The sequence below is a fragment of the Nematolebias whitei genome, chromosome 17 (assembly GCF_014905685.2).
Source record: "Nematolebias whitei isolate Nwh7 chromosome 17, NemWhi1, whole genome shotgun sequence".
NCBI classification, from domain to species: domain Eukaryota; kingdom Metazoa; phylum Chordata; class Actinopteri; order Cyprinodontiformes; family Rivulidae; genus Nematolebias; species Nematolebias whitei.
The window spans coordinates 9,344,089-9,367,023 of record NC_056514.1 but is presented as its reverse complement, the minus strand read 5'-3'; the positions used below and the strand labels follow the sequence as shown (position 1 = coordinate 9,367,023).

At 39.6% G+C, this 22,935-nt stretch overlaps 2 protein-coding genes across 2 annotated transcripts in view; one reads left to right on the top strand and one right to left on the bottom strand.

Annotated features, from left to right (window-relative positions):
* vps35l (VPS35 endosomal protein sorting factor like) overlaps positions 1–13,945 on the bottom strand; it is an 83,079-nt gene extending 69,134 nt beyond the window's left edge. Inside the window, exons 1-2 of the mRNA XM_037690749.1 lie at positions 13,918–13,945; positions 9,133–9,232 (exon numbers count right to left, since the gene is read on the bottom strand). Coding sequence (XP_037546677.1) covers positions 9,133–9,232; positions 13,918–13,934 — 117 coding nt within the window. The 5' untranslated portion in view covers positions 13,935–13,945. The remainder of the gene's footprint in view (positions 1–9,132; positions 9,233–13,917) is intronic.
* A 5,001-nt stretch (positions 13,946–18,946) lies between these two features.
* zdhhc16b (zinc finger DHHC-type palmitoyltransferase 16b) overlaps positions 18,947–22,935 on the top strand; it is a 44,688-nt gene continuing 40,699 nt past the window's right edge. Inside the window, exons 1-2 of the mRNA XM_037691583.1 lie at positions 18,947–19,345; positions 19,429–19,623. Of these exons, the coding sequence (XP_037547511.1) occupies positions 18,947–19,345; positions 19,429–19,623 (594 nt within the window). The remainder of the gene's footprint in view (positions 19,346–19,428; positions 19,624–22,935) is intronic.

Here is a 22,935-nt window from a genome sequence, read left to right as displayed (position 1 = left end):
ATCTGGTAGATTTGAGGTCAGATAAGGGTCAGATCAGGTTCACTACAGTCCCCCCTTTGGAAATCATCACCTGTCCATGGGGATGAATTCCAACCGTGAACTTAGACCTTCAAATGTCCTTGAGCTTGATGTAATCCAGCAAGGAAGACCAAAGTCAGAAGTAATCCAGCAAGGAAGACCAAAGTCAGAAGTAATCCAGCAAGGAAACAAAGTCAAGGTAATTCCACAATGTTCTTGGTATTCCATTGTGTTGATTATAATTCCATATCGTCTCGATAATTCCATTGTAGCAATGCTTTAACCCCTTGGAAACAGAGTCTGTAATCCATTGGAAAAAGTCATATAATCCACAACGGTAAATCCACAGCGATTGGAAGTGTTGATTAATCAGCATACAGAGGGGTACCCTTGGATTGAACTGAAGAAGCGGCCACTGGATGAAGAGTGGAGACCAACGTCAGGATTGCAGGTCGCCTCCAGCGAAGGTTGTCTCCAGCGACGTCCAGCCTGTGCCGTTCTGGTTCAATGTGTCATGCAATTATGTGGTTTAAGGTGGGCTTATGAAGGGGATTTTACATAAGGCCTTAAACTATATGCATCTGGTGTGTAAGCTATTATGGTTGGGAACAGCTACAACTACCAGTTAAGGGGTGGAGAATGCTGAAAAGGGGTACTACAGGGGTTTATGCCTATAGAAAAGTGTTCCAAACTATTTTTCCATTTCTAACTTGGTTTAAGTTAGCTTTACATGGTAAAATATAGTTTGGTGCAATTGTCTGTTGTCTTTTAGACGAACGACTTGAGATTGGGTGTTTGGTTTTCCCATAAATGTTTTGGAAGTCTATGGCGAGACTTATCAAAAAGAATTAGCTATCCCCCCGAATAGAATTGTTCGAGTAGGTTCGGCTTAAGCGTTGTGAGTTCAAGGTAGATTATGGTACTCAAAGTAGCAATAATATACATTGACTCCGCAAAGATTGCAATTTAGTGAATGAACTGCATGTTGGCATGGTCAAAGGCTTCTTAGTCTCTAACTTACTACACAACAAAATTCATTCTTCCTGGGGTGTTCGAAAACAATACCAAAAACCAATTAAACGATGTCTCAACATCGACAAGAACAGTGACTAAGCAACCAGTAAAACAACGTTTCAACATCGACAAAAGCAGTGATTAAGCAACTAGGAAACAACGTTTCGGTGCGCCACTCACTCTAAATGTCAGATTTGATCATGTTATCGCGTCTGGTAGCATTATCCTAACTGGCGTCACCCCCCTTCGGTCATGGGAGACTGCGAACACGGGTGAGGACGTCGCTCCATGAGCTAAAGTTAGGCTGTCCTTGAGTAGTTTTAACTGTTTGCGCAGCTGAAAGAGGACTTTTAGGTCTGGATTGGAATCCAGTTTGACTTTCGATGGAGTGTATTTGTCTGGGTCAGTCAGATACAGTATCATCGAGTTAATTGCAGGATCATTCAACTTCTGAAGTTGGATGATGTCTGGGTCAGTTGAAATTGACTTTTCATGTTTTAAAAGAACTTGGCGAATGTTGTCTCTTTCTTCATCAGATGTCAGAGTGTCAGCTTGAGCGACCACCTGTTCAATCTGTGATGAGACTGATGAGGGTTCTTGCTCCATGGGGAGCTCCAACGAATCCTTTTCTGAGTCGTCGGACCTGTCTATGGGCAAGGCACCATAGGTTTGTGGTCCTTGGTCGACGTCATTGGTTGAGAAAAGAGCTGTGGCCTGTGATGGTTTCGTGAAACATACTGGCCCAGTGTCTTGACTCGGTACCAGGTTATCTGGGAGTCCTCCCAGAACTGGGATGCCTAGTTCAAAATCATGACGGTCAGGTTCTGAGTTTTCAGTTTGCGATGACTCGTCATTGTTTGTGTGTGAGTTTATCCCCCCTTCGTCCGATGAGGGGTTGTTGGAGGCAATAACAGCAATGTCTTGGTGTGTTTCACCGACATCTGTAATGTTGTCATTCGCGCCTTCAGAGTTAGTAGCGATCAGATCACTACATTGTGCTCCTGGTTGGGTTCCCATTTCAGCGTGTATCAAAGTGTCTAAAAACCTTTGCATTTCCTCTGTCTCTTCCGAGCTCAGAGGTTTAGGGCCTTGTTCCTGGAACTTTTGTGATTTTTTCGCCTCGGGACGTTTCGTCCGAGGTGGGAGGCGGCTAGGTACGTCTTTTGGGGGTTCCTCTTTGGAATTCCCATGATAATATGGGTCCTCCTGGATCCCATATTCTTGCGTCCTGCGCATGTCCCATGTACGATAATCACGTTCATCCTCTGAAAGAGGAGCCTTTTTGTTCCAGCGTGCACCTTCATTATGCGGTTTGTTAGTCTGAAAATACTGCCTTTTCTCGCCTGTTTTAGGAGGAGGTGGATACTCGCACCTTCCTTCCATTTCTAGGGAGTGGGGTTTAACCTTTACACCGGGAAACACCTCTATGGGCGTCTTAGCATGAGAACGTGCCTCAAACACATTCACTGCACACTGTTTAATCTCATTTATGGATTTTTCTCTGAAATTTGCCATAATTCGTACTGGCATGCGTATGTCAGTGTGGAGATTTTTGCTGAAAACAAATTTGAAATTTTCTTCTTCCTCCATTCCGGTTTCATTTCTGTAACCAAAATAAGCTTGGAAGATTCTTTTGTAATAAACTCTTGGATGTTCATTTTTTCCCTGCTTGACCTTGTCAGCGGCTGGGAAACCAGTAGGTCCTGTGCAGGGGTCGTACTCTTTAATCAGAGCTTCACACAGAAGTTTGTAATCCTTACTCGTTGCATCAGGTAGACGCTCGATGAAGGTAAACACCTCTCTGTCCGAAGTGAGTCGTATCAGACTGGTCTTATCCTCTACCGTAGCGTTAGGATAAGATCTCAATCTGAAATCCAGTTCTCTGAGGTACGCTTTTGTTCCAGATGAGCCTTTTTGTCCAGGTACAAAACATTGTACATATTTTGAGATTTTTTGCAAATCATCCATTGAAGGAGACAGTTTCCATGCACTCTGTTGCATGTTTTGTGGAGGAGACCTGTTCAGGTCTGTTCCTGCCACTTTAGGTGAGGGTGGATCACGAGCAGGAGGTGCAACAACGTCTTTCTGAGGTGTATGTGGGTGGCCTGGACTCTGTCCACGGTCTTCAACTCGCCCCACGTCAGAAATCTTGTTTGTTGCCGCTCGTAGTTTTTCTTCACATGTTTTTAAGCGTTCCTGTGATGTATGATAATCACTTTCTAAACGCATCTGTAGCTGTTGCAATATGTGTTTATCCATTCTGAGTTCTTCCACCTTTTTGTTAAGCAAATCTATTTTGCTATTCAGCGAATCAATTTCTGCATTTGCATTTTGCTGTGATTGAAACATCTGTTCAGAATGTTTCCTTGTGAGGATTTCGTGTTCACTTTTAAATTGAAGGAAGTGTTCTTCAATTCTCTGAACCACCTCTTTTTCACTGTTTAACCTTATTGCAAGGTAATCAGCTTTCTCAACAACCATATAGAATGATTCTTTCAGCAAAATTGCAATTTTAGCCAGCTTTTCATAACTTGACTTTGTGATTTCTGTAGAGGTCACACTTTCTGCAACCTCCTTCAGATTGTCCACTAACTCTTTTGGGTTCATGCTCTCTGTCTGAATCATATATGAATGTAAGGACGCTCCCAGTAGCGCGAACGCATTTTCCAAGCAGTCCGCCATTCCTTTTGGATCAAAATCTTTTTCTAACACACCTGTCATGTTTTCACTGTGTAGCAATTTATCTGTTTGAACAGTTGCAAGCTTTAGATATTTTACAGGTAAATATTTGTATTCAAGTCAATGAGTTTTCACACTTATTTTAGCTTTGGGTTTACACAGAAGTACTGTTATAAGTCAACTTATTCAAATGTGGGTACCTTTCTCAGGTTTTACCCCAATTCATGAATATTTAAGTAAATGCTCTTTTGGCAGTGTTACTTTTTGTGCTTATTTTCCACAGATACTAGAGTACCAAGCTGTTTTTTAGTGTATTTTACTCTAAAACACTGAATTTTTTATAAACCTGCAAATTTTTCTTTAGTCTCACAGCAATATTAGTTTAAAACGTTTTTTAAACCGTTCTGTTCCAGAAATTTGCTATTTTAAACAGTTACTCATCAACCCAGGTGGGTGAAAAGAGAAAAGAAATTGATGATGAGGAATAATCAGTCTTTCTTCAGAAAAACTGTATTTACTCCTGTCCTCCTGTAAAGCTTCTATTTAAAATTAAATAGAAAGATTTTTGTTTTAGGTGGCAATTTTAACAGAAAAATCTCTTTTTCCTCATAAATTTACTCTTATTTAGTGATTTTGCAATTAAACGTGTATTATCCTTCAAGCAAAATGAGTAAACTATTCAACTCTGTGAATATTTGTAACTGTATCTGTCTTAAAAAGTTTCTAATTTTATTATGAACCTTTATAAGGAATTATCAGTGAATAAAATCTTTTTGGTAAATGCTTCTTTGCATAAATACCTTTACTTTTAAAAATGCAAGATAACAGTGTTTATTCAGCTTTGAGGAAGTTTTTTAACTCAAAAATGCCTTACAGAAAAATAAAAAGAACGTTTAATTTCACTATTTAGACCTAAAAAGCGAGTGAAACCTGTCTTCTCAAGTTTCGCCAGGAGATGTCAGTATAACCTCAACAAAATTTAACTCCGTCACTGTTTGTGTTGTCCACTAGGGGTGCTATGACTTCCTGTGGCGTTCGGTTGACATCCTGTTGTTAGCCGCTTAGCTTAAAGTTAGCTTCGGCTAAACTCGGTTAAAATCAACATTTCTGAACGGATTTTTTACACAAACGTGGCAAAAGTTTTGCAATCAGACTTTATAGCTTCAAACATGAGTTTTTGGAACAATATTGCAGCTTCATTTAGTGATTTTAAGCGTAGTTAAGGCTCCTTTCCGACATGGGGGAGTGACGTGGCACGTCATTCATCCAGTCGTTAGCTGTTAGCTTAAAATTAGCATCGCTAGCGTTGTTTAAAAACATCATTTTATGACGAATTTTAACTCTAACGTGGCAAAATGTCAGCGAATATGCTTCGAAGCTTTTAACCAGCGTGTCAAAAATCACTTTAGAGGCGTTTTTCAACTTTAAAAAGCAGATTTTATTTCCCTATGAAAACGAACTTTCATTTCCGGGTCACGTGACTGAAATCACCAATGACAGCAGCGCAGGGTTTGAGAGGAAGTTACGTAGGCACGTCAATCCACCTTCTCAGCAAATCAGAGCGCTCCACACAGCAATTTCCAACCAATCACGAAGCGTTTTCTCCAACTAGCAAGTTAGATTAGCGTGAACTAGTTCGTCACTTTTTCGTCTTTTAAACCATCAAAATGCACTTTTTCTGTTAAAAATTGTAACGAAACAACTCCTAACTGTGTCCTGAGACGGCGCTCAGCTTTTAAAACGTTTATCCATCTATTCAAAATACTCGTTCAAACTGAACAGAACCGAACCCACAGCCGGGTCTTAGCAGAACCTCGTACTTTTAAACAGAATAACGTCTTCCACAGCTCATCAGCTCTTAGTTACACGTAACAGACGTACAATTTCAGCTTACACAAGACTTAATGACACAATTTCAGCTCTTAAAACATTGCCAGCGTAACACAGCGTAAAGTTGCAGAGCCGAGCTCCAAGCGCGCAGCCCAGCCGCTGCGTTAACATTCACAGCTGATAAACCGTTATTTTTTCAACATGCCAACACGTAAATCAATCTTACACGTTCTTACAGTCATTTATGAGCCGTGCGAGCCACCAGTTTGTAGTAAACAGAATAAAGCGTTTTACGGCACACTGTTTATATTAATTTGGTGGAATAGTGTAAAGCAATAACAGTGATTAGTTTCACAGAAAATGAACTTCAAATCACTCGGCGGTGATTTGAGGACTTTGCTTCAGATATTTCTAAAATATCTGTACTAGTTTTGTGAGAGAGAAAAGAGTTTAAGATGAAATGGAGATTATCTTACAGAGAATTATGTGAGGGAATTTAATCTGTTTGACCAGAAATTGCACGCTCCGTCAGGTATCTCAGCTTGTCCCAGGTACACTTTAGTCGAAGAAGAAACCGTTACCTTGTTGACGATCGATCACCTCAGTAAGAATCCTTTTCAACTGATATCAGCGTCTCCGTTGAGAACAGCTAAAATCCTTGGAGAGTCGTGCGTGGTCGTTCAAACAGAAATTATAATTCCAAACGTCTCTGGATCATCCTGAATTCTCGAATTCTCTTCAGAACTCCTTGAGCACTACATGAGAACTTTTTCATTCTCTATTCCAACTCTCTCTGAGAACTTTTCCATTCTATGGAATCTACTGCACACTGCCAGAACCGGGAAGTTGTCACATTTTAAATGAGTTTACTTCCGAGTTTACTTCAGAGCTTTCTGATTCGTGGATGGACCAGAAAGAGGAGTGGTTTTTTTGACGTAAGTTATTATCAAAAGTCAAGGATTGTTTTCAACATACAGAACAGATTATTGCAGTCGACCAGACTTCGTGGAGTCTCACACTTGGTAATCTTTTCAAATAGTAAAACATGACATCCCATTTTCAGTAAACATTTAGTTGACCGAAAACCAACCTTTCACATACTTACGAGCTTAGCTCATTTCAGACAGAGAATCAAGAAATGCATATTAACCTGATTTCTCCTTTGAATGAGGAATAAAATCATTACTTACTGTTTATGTAAAATAAAAATGAGTAGTTCTTTCCAACCTGTAAGCATTGAGTGAAACTAACACAATTTGATTATCAAACATTTGTAAAACAGTAATGATTATAGAGGATTGTCTTTTCTGCTTGATTAATTCAAGAAAGAAAGTCATCAGATGGCTCAGACTTATTCAGATCAATGAAAATAACAGTCTCTGTCCATCTGGTAGATTTGAGGTCAGATAAGGGTCAGATCAGGTTCACTACATTTAGCTTTTTCAGCTAATTTCACATTTTTTTTTAGCTCATTTCAGCCCCTTCCACTTCCTTCTGGTAGTTTAAGCTTCTTTTTGCCTTTTCAGCTACTTTTTTTTTTAGCTATTTTAGCCATTTTCAGCTTTTTTTAAATTTTTTTTTTTAGCTAATTTCCTCATTTGTGTGCTCATTTCTGGTTATTGAAACACATTCAGCAAACATGTTTTTTCTGCTTTCTTCTGCCAATTAAGTCTTGTTCTTCCATTTTAGCTAATTTCACTTGTTTTTTCAGCAAGTTCTTCAGCAAAAAGCATTCACACTGCATTTTCACAGGAAATGCAATTTCTCTAGTTGCCCCTTGGCTTGAACCCTGGACTGTCAATTTGGATGAATGACCAAATTGTCCAAAGTCACAAGTAAAAAAGCACAAAGTAAAAAAAAACAAAAACAAACAAGAAACCAGTTGTGTGAAAACTGACACAGCATTTACAAAATGCAATTCAGATTTTTGTAGAATGTACAAACCGGATTCCAAAAAAGTTGGGACACTAAACAAATTGTGAATAAAAACTGAATGCAATGATGTGGAGATGGCAAATGTCAATATTTTATTCGTAATTTAACATAAATGACAGATCAAAAGTTTAATCTGAGTAAATGTAACATTTTAAAGGAAAAATATGTTGATTCAAAATTTCACAGTGTCAACAAATCCCAAAAAAGTTGGGACAAGTAGCAACAAGTGGCTGGAAAAAGGAAATTGAGCATATAACAAACAGTTGGAAGACCAATTAACACTAATTAGGTCAATTGACAACATGATTGGGTATAAAAAGAGCTTCTCAGAGTGTCAGTGTTTCTCAGAAGCCAAGATGGTAAGAGGATCACCAATTCCACCATTGTTGCGCAGAAAGATAGTGCAGCAATACCAGAATGGTGTTACCCAGCGTAAAATAGCAAAGACTTTTAAGTTATCATCATCAACCGTGCATAACATCATCAAAAGATTCAGAGAATCTGGAACAATCGCTGTGCGTAAGGGTCAAGGCCGTAAAACTCTACTGGATGCTCATGATCTCCGGGCCCTTAAACATCACTGCACCTCAAACAGAAATGCCACTGTCAAGGAAATAACAGAATGGGCTCAGGAATACTTCCAGAAAGCATTGTCAGTGAACACAATCCACCGTGCCATCCGCCATTGCCAGCTGAAACTCTACAGTGCAAAGAGGAAGCCATTTCTAAGCAAGCTCCACAAGCTCAGACGTTTGCACTGGGCCAGGGGTCATTTAAAATGGAGTGTGGCAAAATGGAAGACTGTTCTGTGGTCAGATGAGTCACGATTTGAAGTTCTTTATGGAACACTAGGACGCCATGTCATCCGGACCAGAGAGGACAAGGATAGCCCAAGTTGTTATCAACGCTCCGTTCAGAAGCCTGCATCACTGATGGCATGGGGTTGCATGAGCGCTTGTGGCATGGGCAGCTTGCATGTCTGGAAAGGCACCATTAATGCAGAGAACTATGTTCAGGTTCTAGAACAACATATGCTCCCATCTAGACGTCATCTCTTTCAGGGAAGACCCTGCATTTTTCAACATGATAATGCCAGACCACATTCTGCAGCAATCACAACATCATGGCTACGTAGGAGAAGGATCCGGGTACTGAAATGGCCAGCCTGCAGTCCAGATCTTTCACCTATAGAGAACATTTGGCGCATCATAAAGAGGAAGGTGCGACAAAGAAGGCCCAAGACAATTGAACAGTTAGAGGTCTGTATTAGACATGAATGGGAGAGCATTCCTATTTCTAAACTTGAGAAACTGGTCTCCTCAGTCCCCAGATGTCTGTTGAGTGTTGTAAGAAGAAGGAGAGATGCCACACAGTGGTAAAAATGGACTTGTCCCAACTTTTTGGGGATTTGTTGACGCCATGAAATTAGGAAACAACAGATTTTTCCCTTAAAATGATACATTCTCTCAGTTTAAACTTTTGATCTGTGATTTGTGTTCTATTCTGAATAAAAATATTAGATGTTGACACCTCCACATCATTGCATTCAGTTTTTATTCACAATTTGTTTAGTGTCCCAACTTTTTTAGAATCCGGTGTGTAGGTAGAATGTGGTTAATCTTGAAAAGAAGCTGAACAGAAGGAAGACAGGGATACCATGATGGGTTTGAGGGGATGGTATTCTCCAAAGTCCAGTGGAACGGCCTCAGTACGACCCCGCTGCAGCTCTGCACCATAGTTACGTCCACGGGAATGCCTGCTTACACAACAGACGGGGGGGGGGGGGGGGTGTTAACGAAAACACCTTTCATTCACGCACCACACCAACATTTCATAACTGTCCCCATTTAAAATTTTGAGCTCACTTTAATCCCTGGTAGAAGGTCTGGTGACATTTCTTATGCCTAGATGCAACAATACACTAAAATGGGTAAGTTGCTTATTTTTCCAAGTTATTCAACTCACAAGGTTTACATATATACATATAAGGTGGCAGCCATCTTGAATTTTGACATGGCAACCCAGTTTATGATAGGGACACTTTTTATAGATGTAGCCACAAAAAATGGAAGTCAGTGTGTCTCTTATTTTCAGATTATTGTGCTCTAAAAATGGATGTGCAAACGGAGGGTATTTCCAATTCCTCCTCTTGGCTCCACAACAGAAGACAAAGTACCTCAGTGAAACATCATCTATGCAATCACCTGTTGGAGCTGCAGTGTTTGTCCACCAGATGTGGCTTCACTTCCACAGCTGCAGACAATTCTCTAATGAGCTCCCAGGTGTATATAAGGCTGAGAAGGGCTCTCATCTGACGCTGGAGCATTGCCTTGCTTATGGTTTGTGCTCTCAGCCTCCTTGTACCTTTCCTGAGCCTTGTGTATTTTATAATAATGCTTGTGATTACTCTTCCAGTGAAACTGCCTGAGTTCTTCCAGTGAAACCTGGATCAATACCAAACACTTGGATTCTTGTCTACGCCCCATCAGCTGTTCTCCTGTGCCTCCTACTACGTGCTCTCTAGTGCCAACACCACCAACCAGGATCCTGTCTAGTTCTAGATATTACCCCACTGTAAATAAAAGCGCTCTCTCTCTTTCTCTCTCTCTTTCTCTCTCTCCTGCTTGCTCTCTTTCGGCTTGTGAACTCTTAAAGAGCCTATTTTTTCCCCTGCATACCTTCCTAATTCGAAGGATTTGATCAGCTGGTCTCTCAACAAAATTGATCAACTTCTCCCGACAGGAGTCAGGGTAAGGAGGACCCTCTTACCTCGACGGAAACAAATTGGATTCATGATAACAACTGGTTATTTTACTGTTTGGCTGGTGAATTCTGGATCGTCTACAAATTCGTGTGGATGTGTCGAAGCTTGGCAGCACTCAGACTGAATTATGTGCAGCTGCGTCAGAGCTGGAGCAGCTGTTATCAGGACTGTGAACTTTCTGGCAGCACCCATGAATGGTTGGGAATAATCTTGGAGAAGGTGTGAGCTCGACTTTCAGCGTAAGGAATCAATTCGGCTGTTTGGAGTTTCTATCAGAGAAAAGTACCAGCGAGACTTTTAAAAGGCAGAAACAGCAATTCACGAGTCCTGCCTGACCCAAACTGTGGCCTTGACAGCAGACTTATCTCAACTCCTCCTGGCATGTTTAGAAAAAAACAAAGATGCTTTGTCTGTCTCCTCACCCCTCCCTTCCTCAAGGCTGTGGACATGTGACGGAACCTCAATCGAGCTGATGATAAATAACACCTCTTATCTGGACAATGGCTGGGGGGGTGTTCTGGACTATGCTACGACTTTCCCTTAAAATTCAATGTCTTCACCGGCCTATATGTACATGTATAACATCTGTTTATGTTGCTTTGCTGTGGTAGGTTTTTTTGGATGCCTCAAATTATGCCCTGTTTAAGACACGGTGTGAGAGATCTTTTTTTTATACCGTCTCTCCTCATGTTTTCTTCCCTTTTCTCATCTAAGTAAAAATATTATTCTGAAGAAGAATAAGAGGGCCACACTAATTAGCAGCTGCTTTGTGCACTACGTCCATCTTTCAGACGACTGTATGCACATGTTCTTGTTGTATCTCGGTGCAATAATAATAAAGTTTATTCTGATTCTGAAATGATCTCCTTGTGTAAGAGTGTTCATTCTCAGTTCCTTTCAACTCTGGGTATTCAGATTTTGTGACATCACCACAAAATAAAAACAAATAAATCACATATATTTTGTCTTTCTTATTCCCTACAAGCCTAAAATTGTGGCAGTTTAAATTTAAAATACTTTTTCCAACATTACATTTTTCACCCACCTCAAGTGGAGTTTAATAATAAAATTCTGGGTCTCCTTTCCTGATGTATCCACCTGAACTACATCACTAAAATTAGAAACATCTTATACCAAAATTTTGCTAAAAAACTGACCAATACATTTATCACTTTTGGCCTGGACTATTGTAATTCTTTATGTGGTTGTCTAAAAAACTCTTCAGCTGATCCAGTATGTTACTGCTATAGTTCTGTAAGAGTTAGGAGAGACCAGATTTTTCAAGTTTTATCTTACATTGACAGAGTGAGATGAAGGAGGATGACTCACTGTGACCACCCCTGAAGAGGGAAAAGTTGAAAAAGAAAAAAAGAGGAGGAATTCCCCAGTGCAACCAGGTGCAAAAGGGGTCTTCTTCAGTGACCTCCGGATTACGACTGTTATTTGCTGATGACGTGGTTTTATTGAGGTCAATGGCCGTGATCATCAGTTCTAACTAGAATGGTGTGCAACTTGGTGTGAAGCAGCTGGGATGAGGATCGACACCTCTAAATCTGAGGCTGTGGGAAGGTTGGGAAACAAATGTTAAGGGTACCATCTTTTTGTTGAGGCCAGTTTCATTTTTTCTTCTCATTTTGTTGAATTGGATTTCCAAATCAATTACTGGTTGTCATATGTTGTTTTTGTCCCCTATGAGTGAGGGAATTGGAAATACCCACTGTCCATCCGTGAATGTTGCGAGTACAATAATTTGAAAAATAAGTGAGGGACCAACTTCAACTTTGGTCTGTCACTGCATCTAGGGGTAAGGAAAGTTAAAATAAAAAATTGGGTTGCCATGTCAAAATCCAAGATGGCCACTCCATTCATTATTTTTACCCTCTTCTTTCTTTTCGGGTCGCCGGTGCCCATATCCAGCCATCACTGTGAGAGAGGCGGGGGACACCCTGGACAGGTCTCCAGTCCATCACAGGGACACATAGAGACAAACAACCATTCACTCTCTCACTCACACCTAGGGACAATTTAGAGTTACCAATCAGTCTAATATGCATGTTTTTGGAAATGTGGGAGGAAACTGGAGTACCTGAAGAAAATACACGTATGCATGGAGAGAACATGCAAACTTCACCCAGAAAGGCCCCCGGCCAGGATATAAACCAGCAACCTGCTTTCGGCAGCTTTACCAACTGTACTACTCTGCCGCCTCAAGATGGCCACCATCATATATAAATATAAACTGGCCACCTCAATCATTTGTGGAAAATATTAACTTTAGTTTTTATATTGCTTAAAAGTTTAGTTTGTCAGTTTAGTTTTAGTATTTTTGCTGCATGCTTTGATATTTTTTGCTGTTTTTTTTTTGTTACTAAGTTGAGATGGTTCTTCTCATCCTAAGCATTTCATTGCATTGATCTTATGTTGATTTTGCATATGACAAATAAACCTAACCTTGTTTCCTCAAATGATGGGGGTGGCTAACGCCTAAATCTATGGTTCGCCACCATGAGTGAGGGAACTGGAAATACCCACTGTCTGCATGTGCATGTTGTGAGCACAATAATTTGAAAAATAACTTCAATTTTGGTGTGTCACCACCTTCAACTTCGCCACCAAGCAACATTGTGCTTGGTCGTCGATAAAATTGCTCACCAATCTTGCTAAAATATGTCACTCTGTGCTTGCCTTGAACAAGAAAAAAATAAAAATAAAAAAATAATATATATATATATATTTTTTTTTTTTTAACTACCCCTGTTCTTCTCCACAGAGTAACTCATGCCTACTTGAATATCTTGCACCAAAAACATTAAGGTTGACTTGCGCTCATTGTCCAATTACAGTCCAGAAATTCATGAAAACTAAAAACGTTCACTGTTCAAATTCCTCAGCAATGGGCAGTGTGTAAATTATCTTACACACATATTTTCTGTACATCTAAGCATTCAATCTTTATTTATACAGGCTAGTCTCATTGAGCCTTGAGGACTCATTTACAAGAGAGATCTGAACTAAGTGAACTCAGTTTAAGATGGCCACCACAGCTCATCAACCTTAGACAAAATAAAATGACTGTGACTCAGTGACTCGTCAGTTTGACAGATACTGAGCTGAAATGTGTAATAAAGTAACAGAGCATTCCACAGCACTTCCTCCGAGCACCAACAGAATATATTAGATCACACAATGGCAATTTCAAGGTTTTACCAAATTATTATCACTCCATCATTTCTCATCAAATGAACATCTTAATCTAAAACTCAGGCATGAAAAGCAGCAATGTTATCTAAGAAATATAAGCCCTTTAAGAATTTTTTTAACCTTTACTACAAAACTGATCCGGATTTATGCAAGTTACTGTATTTCAAACTTACAATACAATCACATTTAGCAAAATTTGAATTGTACCTAACAATAAAAAATTGTCAGCCTATGAAATGTCTAAATTTGCATCATAACCCTTATTAGACAAAACCGAGAGGATTTTAGTTGGAAAAGCAACAAAACAAGTAATTAAACTAGTAGTTCACGTTTATTTTTGGTCAGTATTTTATAATTCATCGTGCATTTTGCTTTGCATTTAGGTTCTGACACGTTTCAAAATAACAATTCAACGATAATGTAACTGGTTACAGTTAATAGTAATAAAAAAGTTCATGACGAGGAAAACATCTTACCAGACCACGGCAGCCATGTTTCTTTTTATATCACATGACACATAGCGGAACTTCCGGGTTAACATAAACTCGTTGCTTATTGCGTTTAATCCGACGGCTTGTTTTAATATACTGCAGAAAAAATATCGGTAATTTGTTAAAAAAAAACGTAGTAATATTTCATATTATTAACAGTGACAGTAAAAGTGCAATTAAGGTGTTTTTAATTTACCACAAATTACTATTTCCCCATGATGCATTATATCCCATGATGCATTGCGCACTATAATTTCTATCACAGAGCGAAGGAAAAAAATGAAGGTTTCTTATGAGTAACAGTGCGCTCACGTAGTTTAACACGTAGTTTAACCAAGGATTTGTTCCAAACACTTGTAAATGGGCGTTGACTAATACCGCTAAATGCCATAAACCGCTTCTTGTTTTGTTTTTCAGCGCTAATACAATCGACGCTCAGCCTTTAGTGGATAGTGACTTGTCTGTAAAATAGACGAGCTTTGTCAGAAACGCCGCTTCGGTTTTTCGTCAGTCCAGTTAAAAAGCCTCCAGGGGGACCATGACCTGACCGTGGACCTCCAGCGGGGTCTGCTCAGATCTCCACACCAGGTACAGCCAGTTCCTGTCAGGACTGGGTTTTAGAGATGCTTTGTAATTTGTTTACTGAGTTTGAATGTAGCTAGCAGCTAGCATGCTCGTGTTAAAAATGTACCTGATCGAAGAAAAATGTAATCGATTAAATTGGATGAGACTTGATGAGTTTGTACTTTGAACTACTTCATTGTGATTTTTAAAATTTATTTAATTGTTTGGTTTTCTTGGTTTGCCCAGAAAAACTATTGTTTGAAATAATCAGGAAATGCACAGACACAGATTAAATTTAAGAAAAACAAAACCCCAAGAACGTCACTGATTTTATTTATTTATTTATTTATTACAAAAAAAATAAAAATAAAAAGCCACCTAATGAAAATCAATCAATGCTCTTGAATTTTGGCAAACTTGATTAAAGCAAAAAGTCTGAAACAGTCGATGTAGAAAGGTAAGCCAGTGTTGTAAAAAAAAAGTTTGGTTGTAGCAGGAGCGCACACAACCTGTTTAAGTGCGTTTCCATTTGATTTGCTGGTTTTTTCTTCTTTAGTTCTTGAATTTAATACTAAAAGATGAATATTTGTGTGTCCAAGATTATAGTAAAGATGTCTCCATTTAATGTTTTTATTTTTTCTCCCCCCCAAAACTTAGTGTTCTCTCTGTGAGAGTGTTGGTTTCTAATGTTTAGAGTTTGTAATAAATATCTGCAACTCTAAATTGTCCCTAGGTGTGAGTGAGAGAGTGAATGTTTGTTTGTCTCGTTTGTCTCTTTGTGTCCCTGTGATGGACTGGAGACCCGTCCAGGGTGTACCCCGCCCCTCGCACAGTGATTGCTGGACATGGGCACCAGTGACCCCCGTGACCCAAAATGGAATAAGCGAGTAAAGATAATGGATGGATGGATGGATAAATATCTGCTATCTTCAGTTTTAGTTTTTATATATTAAATATTAGAATCATACTCGTATATAACTGTTCTATTGTAATTGTATTTTGATAAATGATCAAATTTGAACATTAAATGGTATTACATGACTACAGACCCTTTCCAAAAAATTAGAATATCATGGAAAAGTTGTTTAACTTCCATAACTCCATTCTAAAAGTTAGTATTTAATAGATGATAGATTCAGGGCTCACAATTTAAAATATTTATTTGTTTATTTTTACAAAATTTGGGCTTCCATCTCATGAAACCCACAAAAACAGGATTTCAAAAAATTAGAATACTGTGAAGACATCAGCCCTCACTACTTCTCAGTTTTTTGCAGAAAAAAAAGAAATAAATCAGGATCACAACAAATCAATCAAAATATGGTACTTTCAAAATGATTTGTCAATCTTCAATACTTGGTTGTGAATCCCTTTGCCTTAATCACTGCCTCGATGCGACGTGGCATTGAGTCAATTAGCCTGTGTCATTGACTGGGAGTTAGGGGTTCGAATCCACCAGCAGTCACATGCTGAAGTGTCCCTGGGCAAGACACTGAACCCCTCATAGCCTCTGATGTGTGTCCCATCAGTGTATGAATGTGATGTAAAAGCACTGATTAGTCTCTTTAGAATGATTTGTTCAATTAGCTTTGTATAGATCTAGTAGAGTGCTGTATGAATGGGTAAATGAGGCACAGATTGTAGTGTAAAGCGCTTTGAGTGTCTTGAAAAAAGATAGAAAGGCGTTCTATAAGTACAGTCCATTTACCATTTACCTCATAACACTGGTAAATAAATAAAGATAAGTTCATTTTTACTCTGCAAAGGACTTCCTGTGCAATAATTTTTATAAATACACTGGACAGTCCCTCAGTTGAAACACTGAAATGACAAAAATAAACTACAAAAAAGTTGTTCAAAACCCCTCTCCTCCTACAGAAACCGTTTGCTGCCTTTATTTTTTTAAGGTTGCCTACAACGCCAGCACAAATTTTTCACAGACAACCTGATGTTGTTGTCCTCTGGACATCCTGGAAAATTTCCTTATATCTACCCCTAAATAAAATGCACCAGTGTTCTTTGAATTTCAATAACATACGCCTGCCCAGACCATAACCCTACCACCATCATGGACCACTCAGTTCACAATGTTGACGACATACAACTGGTGAATTCTTCTTGTGATGGTGTGCAGTGAGGGAGGCTCATACTTGTAGCGGTTCTAGTCACACAGACCAGCATCTTCCTCAGCGTTAACTGGCCTTTTTTTAATTAAAAGCTTTGAGTGAAAAATGCTAGAGTTCAAACCACACTGTGTGTCCGCCATTTTGAGAATCGAAAAACAGGAACGAGAGATGGCCCTAAATTTGACAATAATTACTAATTATAGGTAGTTTACTAATTACTAATTATTGTCAAATTTCAAACAATATTATCGTAATAATTTCTGAGACAATTAATCGCCCAGTAAAATTTGTTATCGTGACAGGCCTAATGTTCAGTCAGGTCATCTGGACGGTTTCGTATGTTGCTGAGACGTTTCAGATATGTCAGTGTTGGGGACATCAGTACCTTTTGTTATACACTGTAGGAATCAAAAAGTTACCAAAAACTAACAAAAATAAAAAAAGTTCATGCTCAATAATCCAGGTATACAATCCAACAATTTTCAGTCAAGTCATCTGGACAGTTTCTTTTTGTGCTGAAACGTTTCACCTTCCATCCAGAAGGCTTCATCAGTCAAGGAAACACACAACACAAAACTGATTCTTCCCCCAAACAGCTTACTCCAAAGTGGTACAAACCAGTTATATTGGTGCTAAGATGGTGTCTTTGGCACGCCCCCTCCTCTTGTGCTGGCCCTCTTCCTCGTCGACAGTCATGTCAAACTGGTTCAAAACCAAAAAAGGTCCATGCTCAATAATCCAGGTATACAATCCAACAATTTTTAGTAAGGTCATCTGGACCGTTTTTTTTTTTTTTTTTTTCTGAAACGTTTCACCTTCCATCCGGAAGGCTTCACCAGAAACTGTTTCATTAAAATTTTTGCTTTGTTTCCGTAAGTTACATTATTGTCACAATATATGACAACAAACGCTCCCTGCACAGTCAGTCACCAGACTTTGGGTTTTAATGTTCATGCCAGAGCTTACCAAATCAGTCCAACTGAATGTCTTTTGGAAGGTGAAGAAAGAAAGGCGAGTTGAAGTTTCATGTCTGTTTTCACAATTAATTACAACACACTGAACCAGCACAGTGGCACAGTGGGTAGAGCTGCTGCTTCTCAGCGAGCAGGTGACCGGTTCAAATCCCAGCCGGGGACCTATCTTGGTGAAGTTTGCATGTTCTCTCCGTGCATGCGTGGGTTTTCTCCAGGTACTCTGGTTTCCTCCCACAGATTAAAAACATGCATGTTAGACTGATTGGTAACTGTAAATTTTCCCTAGATGAGAGAGAGAGTGAATGGTTGTTTGTCTCTGTGTCCCTGTGATGGACTGGAGACCTGTCCAGTATGTCCCCCACATCTTGCACACGGATGGCTGGACATGGACACCAGTGACCTGAAAAGGAAGAAGCGTGTAAAAATAATGGATTTTTTTTTTAATGTGAGACTCTGAAAACATTAATCTTTTATGAATTTCATTTGACTTCTCTTCTAAACTTGATTTGCTTGACCTTGAGTTGAGAAACCCTCACAAATTAGATTCAAAATATATTTTAAAACACAAGAAAATATGTCCAGTTGTATTTTTTAACTTTTAAAAACAGAAGTATTTATAGAACTGTAGTCTTACAACTGTTGAGCGTGTAGTTTGTTGGTTGTCCTCCTCTAAATGATTTGTGTTGCCAATAAATAATTAATCAAATTTATTGAGGGGGAAATGCCCATATCCAATCATTCCAAATGAGCATGCAGATAAAACTGCATCATTGTACCAACTCACATTTACATTCAGTGTCAAAAAGGCCTCATTATAATATTAATTAAAAAAAACTGAAAATGTATGTGTTGGAAAATAAAACTATGTTGGACTCTTCCTGTCTTCAGAAGAATCGTCACAGCTGTAGTTTAGAGTGAGACGCTCGTCTCGGTCCCTGTCTTTCATCTCGTTAATGCCTAGCTGTTTTGGAGACGTCTCATCCGTGTAACCGACACCAGGTTTGATAAAAATGATGCTTGAGGATCAGATGGCGACTTTTATTTCCTTCTGAAGGCACTGATGCATTACAGGATTGCTGCTCTGCTTCTCCATTTCTCCGAAGTTTTTGGCCTGAAGCTCTGGCTTGGCTCTGAATTATTAAGAGGAGTTGGTCTTTGGGGTCTGATGAGCCCAGCTTGGTACCTGATAGCTCTGGTCCTCATTAGCTGTGATGGACAGATGTCCCAGATGGAATGCTGTCACCACACTTCAGTGCTTTCCCAAAAAGTAAAAGCTTTCCTTTGCGATGTGTCCTGACTCCTGGTGGTTACCAGAACCTCTCAGTTCATCTCGTCCTTTAGGAGGTGACGATGGAGGACTTGGTTGTGAACATGCTTCGCTACGAGGAGCTGCTTTTTTACACCGCCTGCCTTTCTAACTGTTGGTCTCTGTGTCTGTGTGTGTGCGTATGTCTGGAGGGCAGAGTGTTTCGAAGGGGCGGCGGCAGAATCGTGCGTATGGGCAGCAGCTGGAGGCACCTGTCCCGGTCCATGCGGCTGGTGCTGCGCTGGTGCTGGCAGCAGAGAGGAGGTCGAGGTGGGCGCAGCAGAGCACAGATCAGTGGCAGCTTGTTGGAGCTGTGGAGTTACAGCAAACTGTTGCTTCAGTCTTTGTGTTACAACAGCCTCGCTGACTCCGACACTCTGCTGGACTGTGTGTTCGAGCCTGTTATCTGGACTGTGGACAGTATTACTCGATGGTTTGGAGTGGTGAGAACTCTCATCCACGTTATTCCTTCTCTTTGACGTTCTGCCTCTTTTCAACTCTCGCTTCTCTTGTCTGAATTTTCCAGGCGTTTGTCAGCCTAGTTATCCTGCTGACATCTTCTGTTGTGATCATTGTCCACCTGTTTGTCATACCCAAAATCATCAGCACTTACCCTGTGCACTGGACTGTTTGGCATCTCGGCTGTGGCCATTGGCTTCTGCTCATGGTGACCTTCCATTACTACAAGGCCACCGTCACCTCCCCTGGACACCCACCCAAGGTACCTCATATTCTTGGTTTGCCATTCTGCTACATGTCTTGTTATAGTCTATATTCAAGCCCACTTCCATAAAAGTTTGGTGGTTATATTACTTGTAAATACAAATAGAAAGCAACGATTTGCAAATTTCATAATTTAATTTCTTCATTCACAATGAAATATGACTGCACAGTATTCTCAAAAATGTGTCATCATTGCACAATGAGTCAGTGCAATATAACTATCACAAAGGACCACAATAAATCATAGGTTAATGTAGATTTAAATATTCACAGTATTTCTCAGAATATATTTGTTCAGTCCATCATATTTGCTGGTCTTGATGTGGATTTATTGGAATTTATATTACCATTGAAATAATATCCTGCATCACATGGTGTCTTAATAATATGCATCCCTAGAACATAGTAAATATATCAAACATTGAAACAAAAGAAAATGACTATTTTTAGGAAAGTATACAGCTAAAAAAAGAGCATAGGCAACAAAAAGCTGTTTAAGTAAATTAACAGCTGGAGAAACATTTGGCAGCTAATTTGGTTTACTGGCAACAGGTCAGTACTGGGAATGACAAAATGGTATGCCTTTGTCCTGTGTTGCTGAGGGAATTCAATAGTATAGTGGTGCTTGAACATTTCTGAACCCTTTATAATAAGACCTAAAACATCATCAGATTTTCACTCAAGTCATAAAAGTAGATAAAGAGAACCCAGTTAAACAAATGAGACAAATAGATTAGTGGTGTAATGGTACAACTGGGTGCATTGAACTGTTTCAATCAATCAATCAATTCAACTTTATTGTCCATAACATTCAATGAAATGGAGATTTGTCTTTGACATCTGGCTTATAAAAACAAAATAAAAATGTGATTAAAAAACTTTAAAACCAAACTTTGCTAAATCAATTAAAAACATGCAGTTAAAACCAGTCTAAAATACACGATACATTAAAATATGGAAACATTCCAGCAGACAGTGGTTTGTTATGTGAGGCTGCGTTTAAATAGAACCTTGTTAAGTACATTCACCGCAGAGGGAACAAATGACTTTTTTTACCCAATTTTCTTTGCTAAAGGAACCAGCAGTCTTCTACCAGATGGTACCAACCTGAATAATGGTTGCAGTGGATTAGTTATGTAATTGTAAACCTGTATTGCCTTTTTTTTCAGAACCTGACTGTACAGGTCTGTGTCATTTGTTGATGACCAATGACTTTGCTACCTTGTTTGATCACCCGGGACAACTTGTTCCTGTCTCTGGCTACGAGGTTCCCATACCATGAGACAATACTAATTGAAACAACACTTTCAACCAGTGACCTGTACACCAACTGCAAAGTAATTTTGCTTGCATTAAAGCTCCTTAGCTTATACAGAAGGTGGAGACGCTGTCTGGCTTTTTTTGTAAATATAGTCAGTGTTGGGCTCAAAGGTCAACTTGTTGTCAATTATTGTTTCAAGGTATTTAAAATCAGTCACCTGTTCTACTTCCTGCCCTTTTATAATAGAAGGCCTAAATGTAGGTCTGGTGCTGGCTGCTCCCCATCTACCTCCCAAACAAAGTTCCTTGGTTTTACTGGCATTAAGGGCCAGGAAACTGTCATCAAACCAGGCAGAGAGCTGATCTATGAGCTGGGAGTAGGAGGGACTGTTGGTGTCTTTCAGACCAGCAACTAGGGCAATGTCATCAGCATACTTAATTAATGTGAAATCTTTACTGTTGCGTTGCAACTCATTTGTGTATATAGAGAAGAAAAGAGGCAATAGCACGCAACCCTGTGGAACACCAGTGTTCAAGACCCTACAGTCAGATAGTGTTATCAACACAAACTCGCTGGGGTCTTCCTCTTAAAAAATTGCTAATCCACAACACAAGATGGCTGCTGACATTTAGATCACACAGGCGCTTTAGAAGTATATGTGGCTGAACCGTATTAAAAGCTGATGAAAAGTCCATGAATAATATGTGAACATATGTCTTTGGGTTGTTTAAATGATTATGGACCTTGTTAAGGAGGGAGAGAGTGGCATCCTCCACCCCTCGGTTAGTCCTATATGCAAACTGCATGGGATCCATATGCTCAGCTGTAACAGACATGAGTTCCCTGCTCTCTAAGCGCTCCGTACATTTGCATAATACAGATGTGAGGGCAATTGGGCTGAAGTCATTCAGTGTCTTAGCTTTGTGTTATTTTGGGCACCGGGACAATAGTTGACATTTTCTATGCTTGTGGGACAAAGCTAGTGTTAAGGAACAACTCAAATATCTGTTTGAACACAGGACCCAGCTGTGTGGCACATTCTTTTAATACCCTTCCTTTACTCCCATCTGGCCCAGCTGCTTTATGAGGATTGATGTTCTGAAAAATTGAAATTACCTCTTTCTCCTGTAATTCCACAGGAGTTGGTGTCAAGGCTGCACAGAAAGAGTCAATCTCATCACTGAAGTCGTGGATGTCAAATCTTGAATAATGAACATTTAGTTTATTTGCAAGACCAAAAGGGTTGGTGTGCTGAAAGGAATCTTTGTTTCCTTCCTCCCCATTATTGTGTTCAGTCCCCTCCAGGCATCTCTTGCATTGCCATTACTCAGTTCCCTCTCAACTTTATCTTTATAATTTATTTTAACTTTCTTAATCATGCAACTTATTTCCTTCTCTAGTTCCCTCATCCTTTGCACGTCTCCTCCTTTAAAAGCTGCTTTCTTTTGGTTTAAAAGATGCTTCATTTCTTTATTGACCCAAGGTTTATTATTAGGGTAAAATCTAACTGATTTTGTTTTGATAATATTGTCCACACAAAATTTAATGTAACTGGTGATGGTAAAATTCAGCAGTTCAGAGATTTCAGCAGAGACCTCCTCACTGAAGAACATGCTCCAGTCAGTCAGTTCAAAACAATTCATCAGCTCATCAACAGAGTCCGTTGTCCAGCACTGAACAGTCTTAACAGCAGGTTTCTCCCTCTTCACTTTCTGACGATATTTTGGCAGCAGGTGGATGACGTTATGGTCAGACTGGCCGAGGGGTGGGCAACACCTGGCCACATACGCACCCTCCAAATTACCAAAACATTTATCAAGAATCTTGTCTTTTCGTGTCAGACAGGTCACATATTGTTCTAATTTCAGGAGATAAGTGGGAATATCACAACCATTAAAGTTGCCAAGTAGGAAGATTGGGTCATCCACAGAGTGACGTTGTGCCTTGGTGTAGCTGTCAGTTATGCGCTCAGCTGCTAAAGTGAAGTCCGGGCCGGGCACGTTGTATTATGAAATTCTTTATCAAAAGGGCTCGTGAACGGTCGGCACA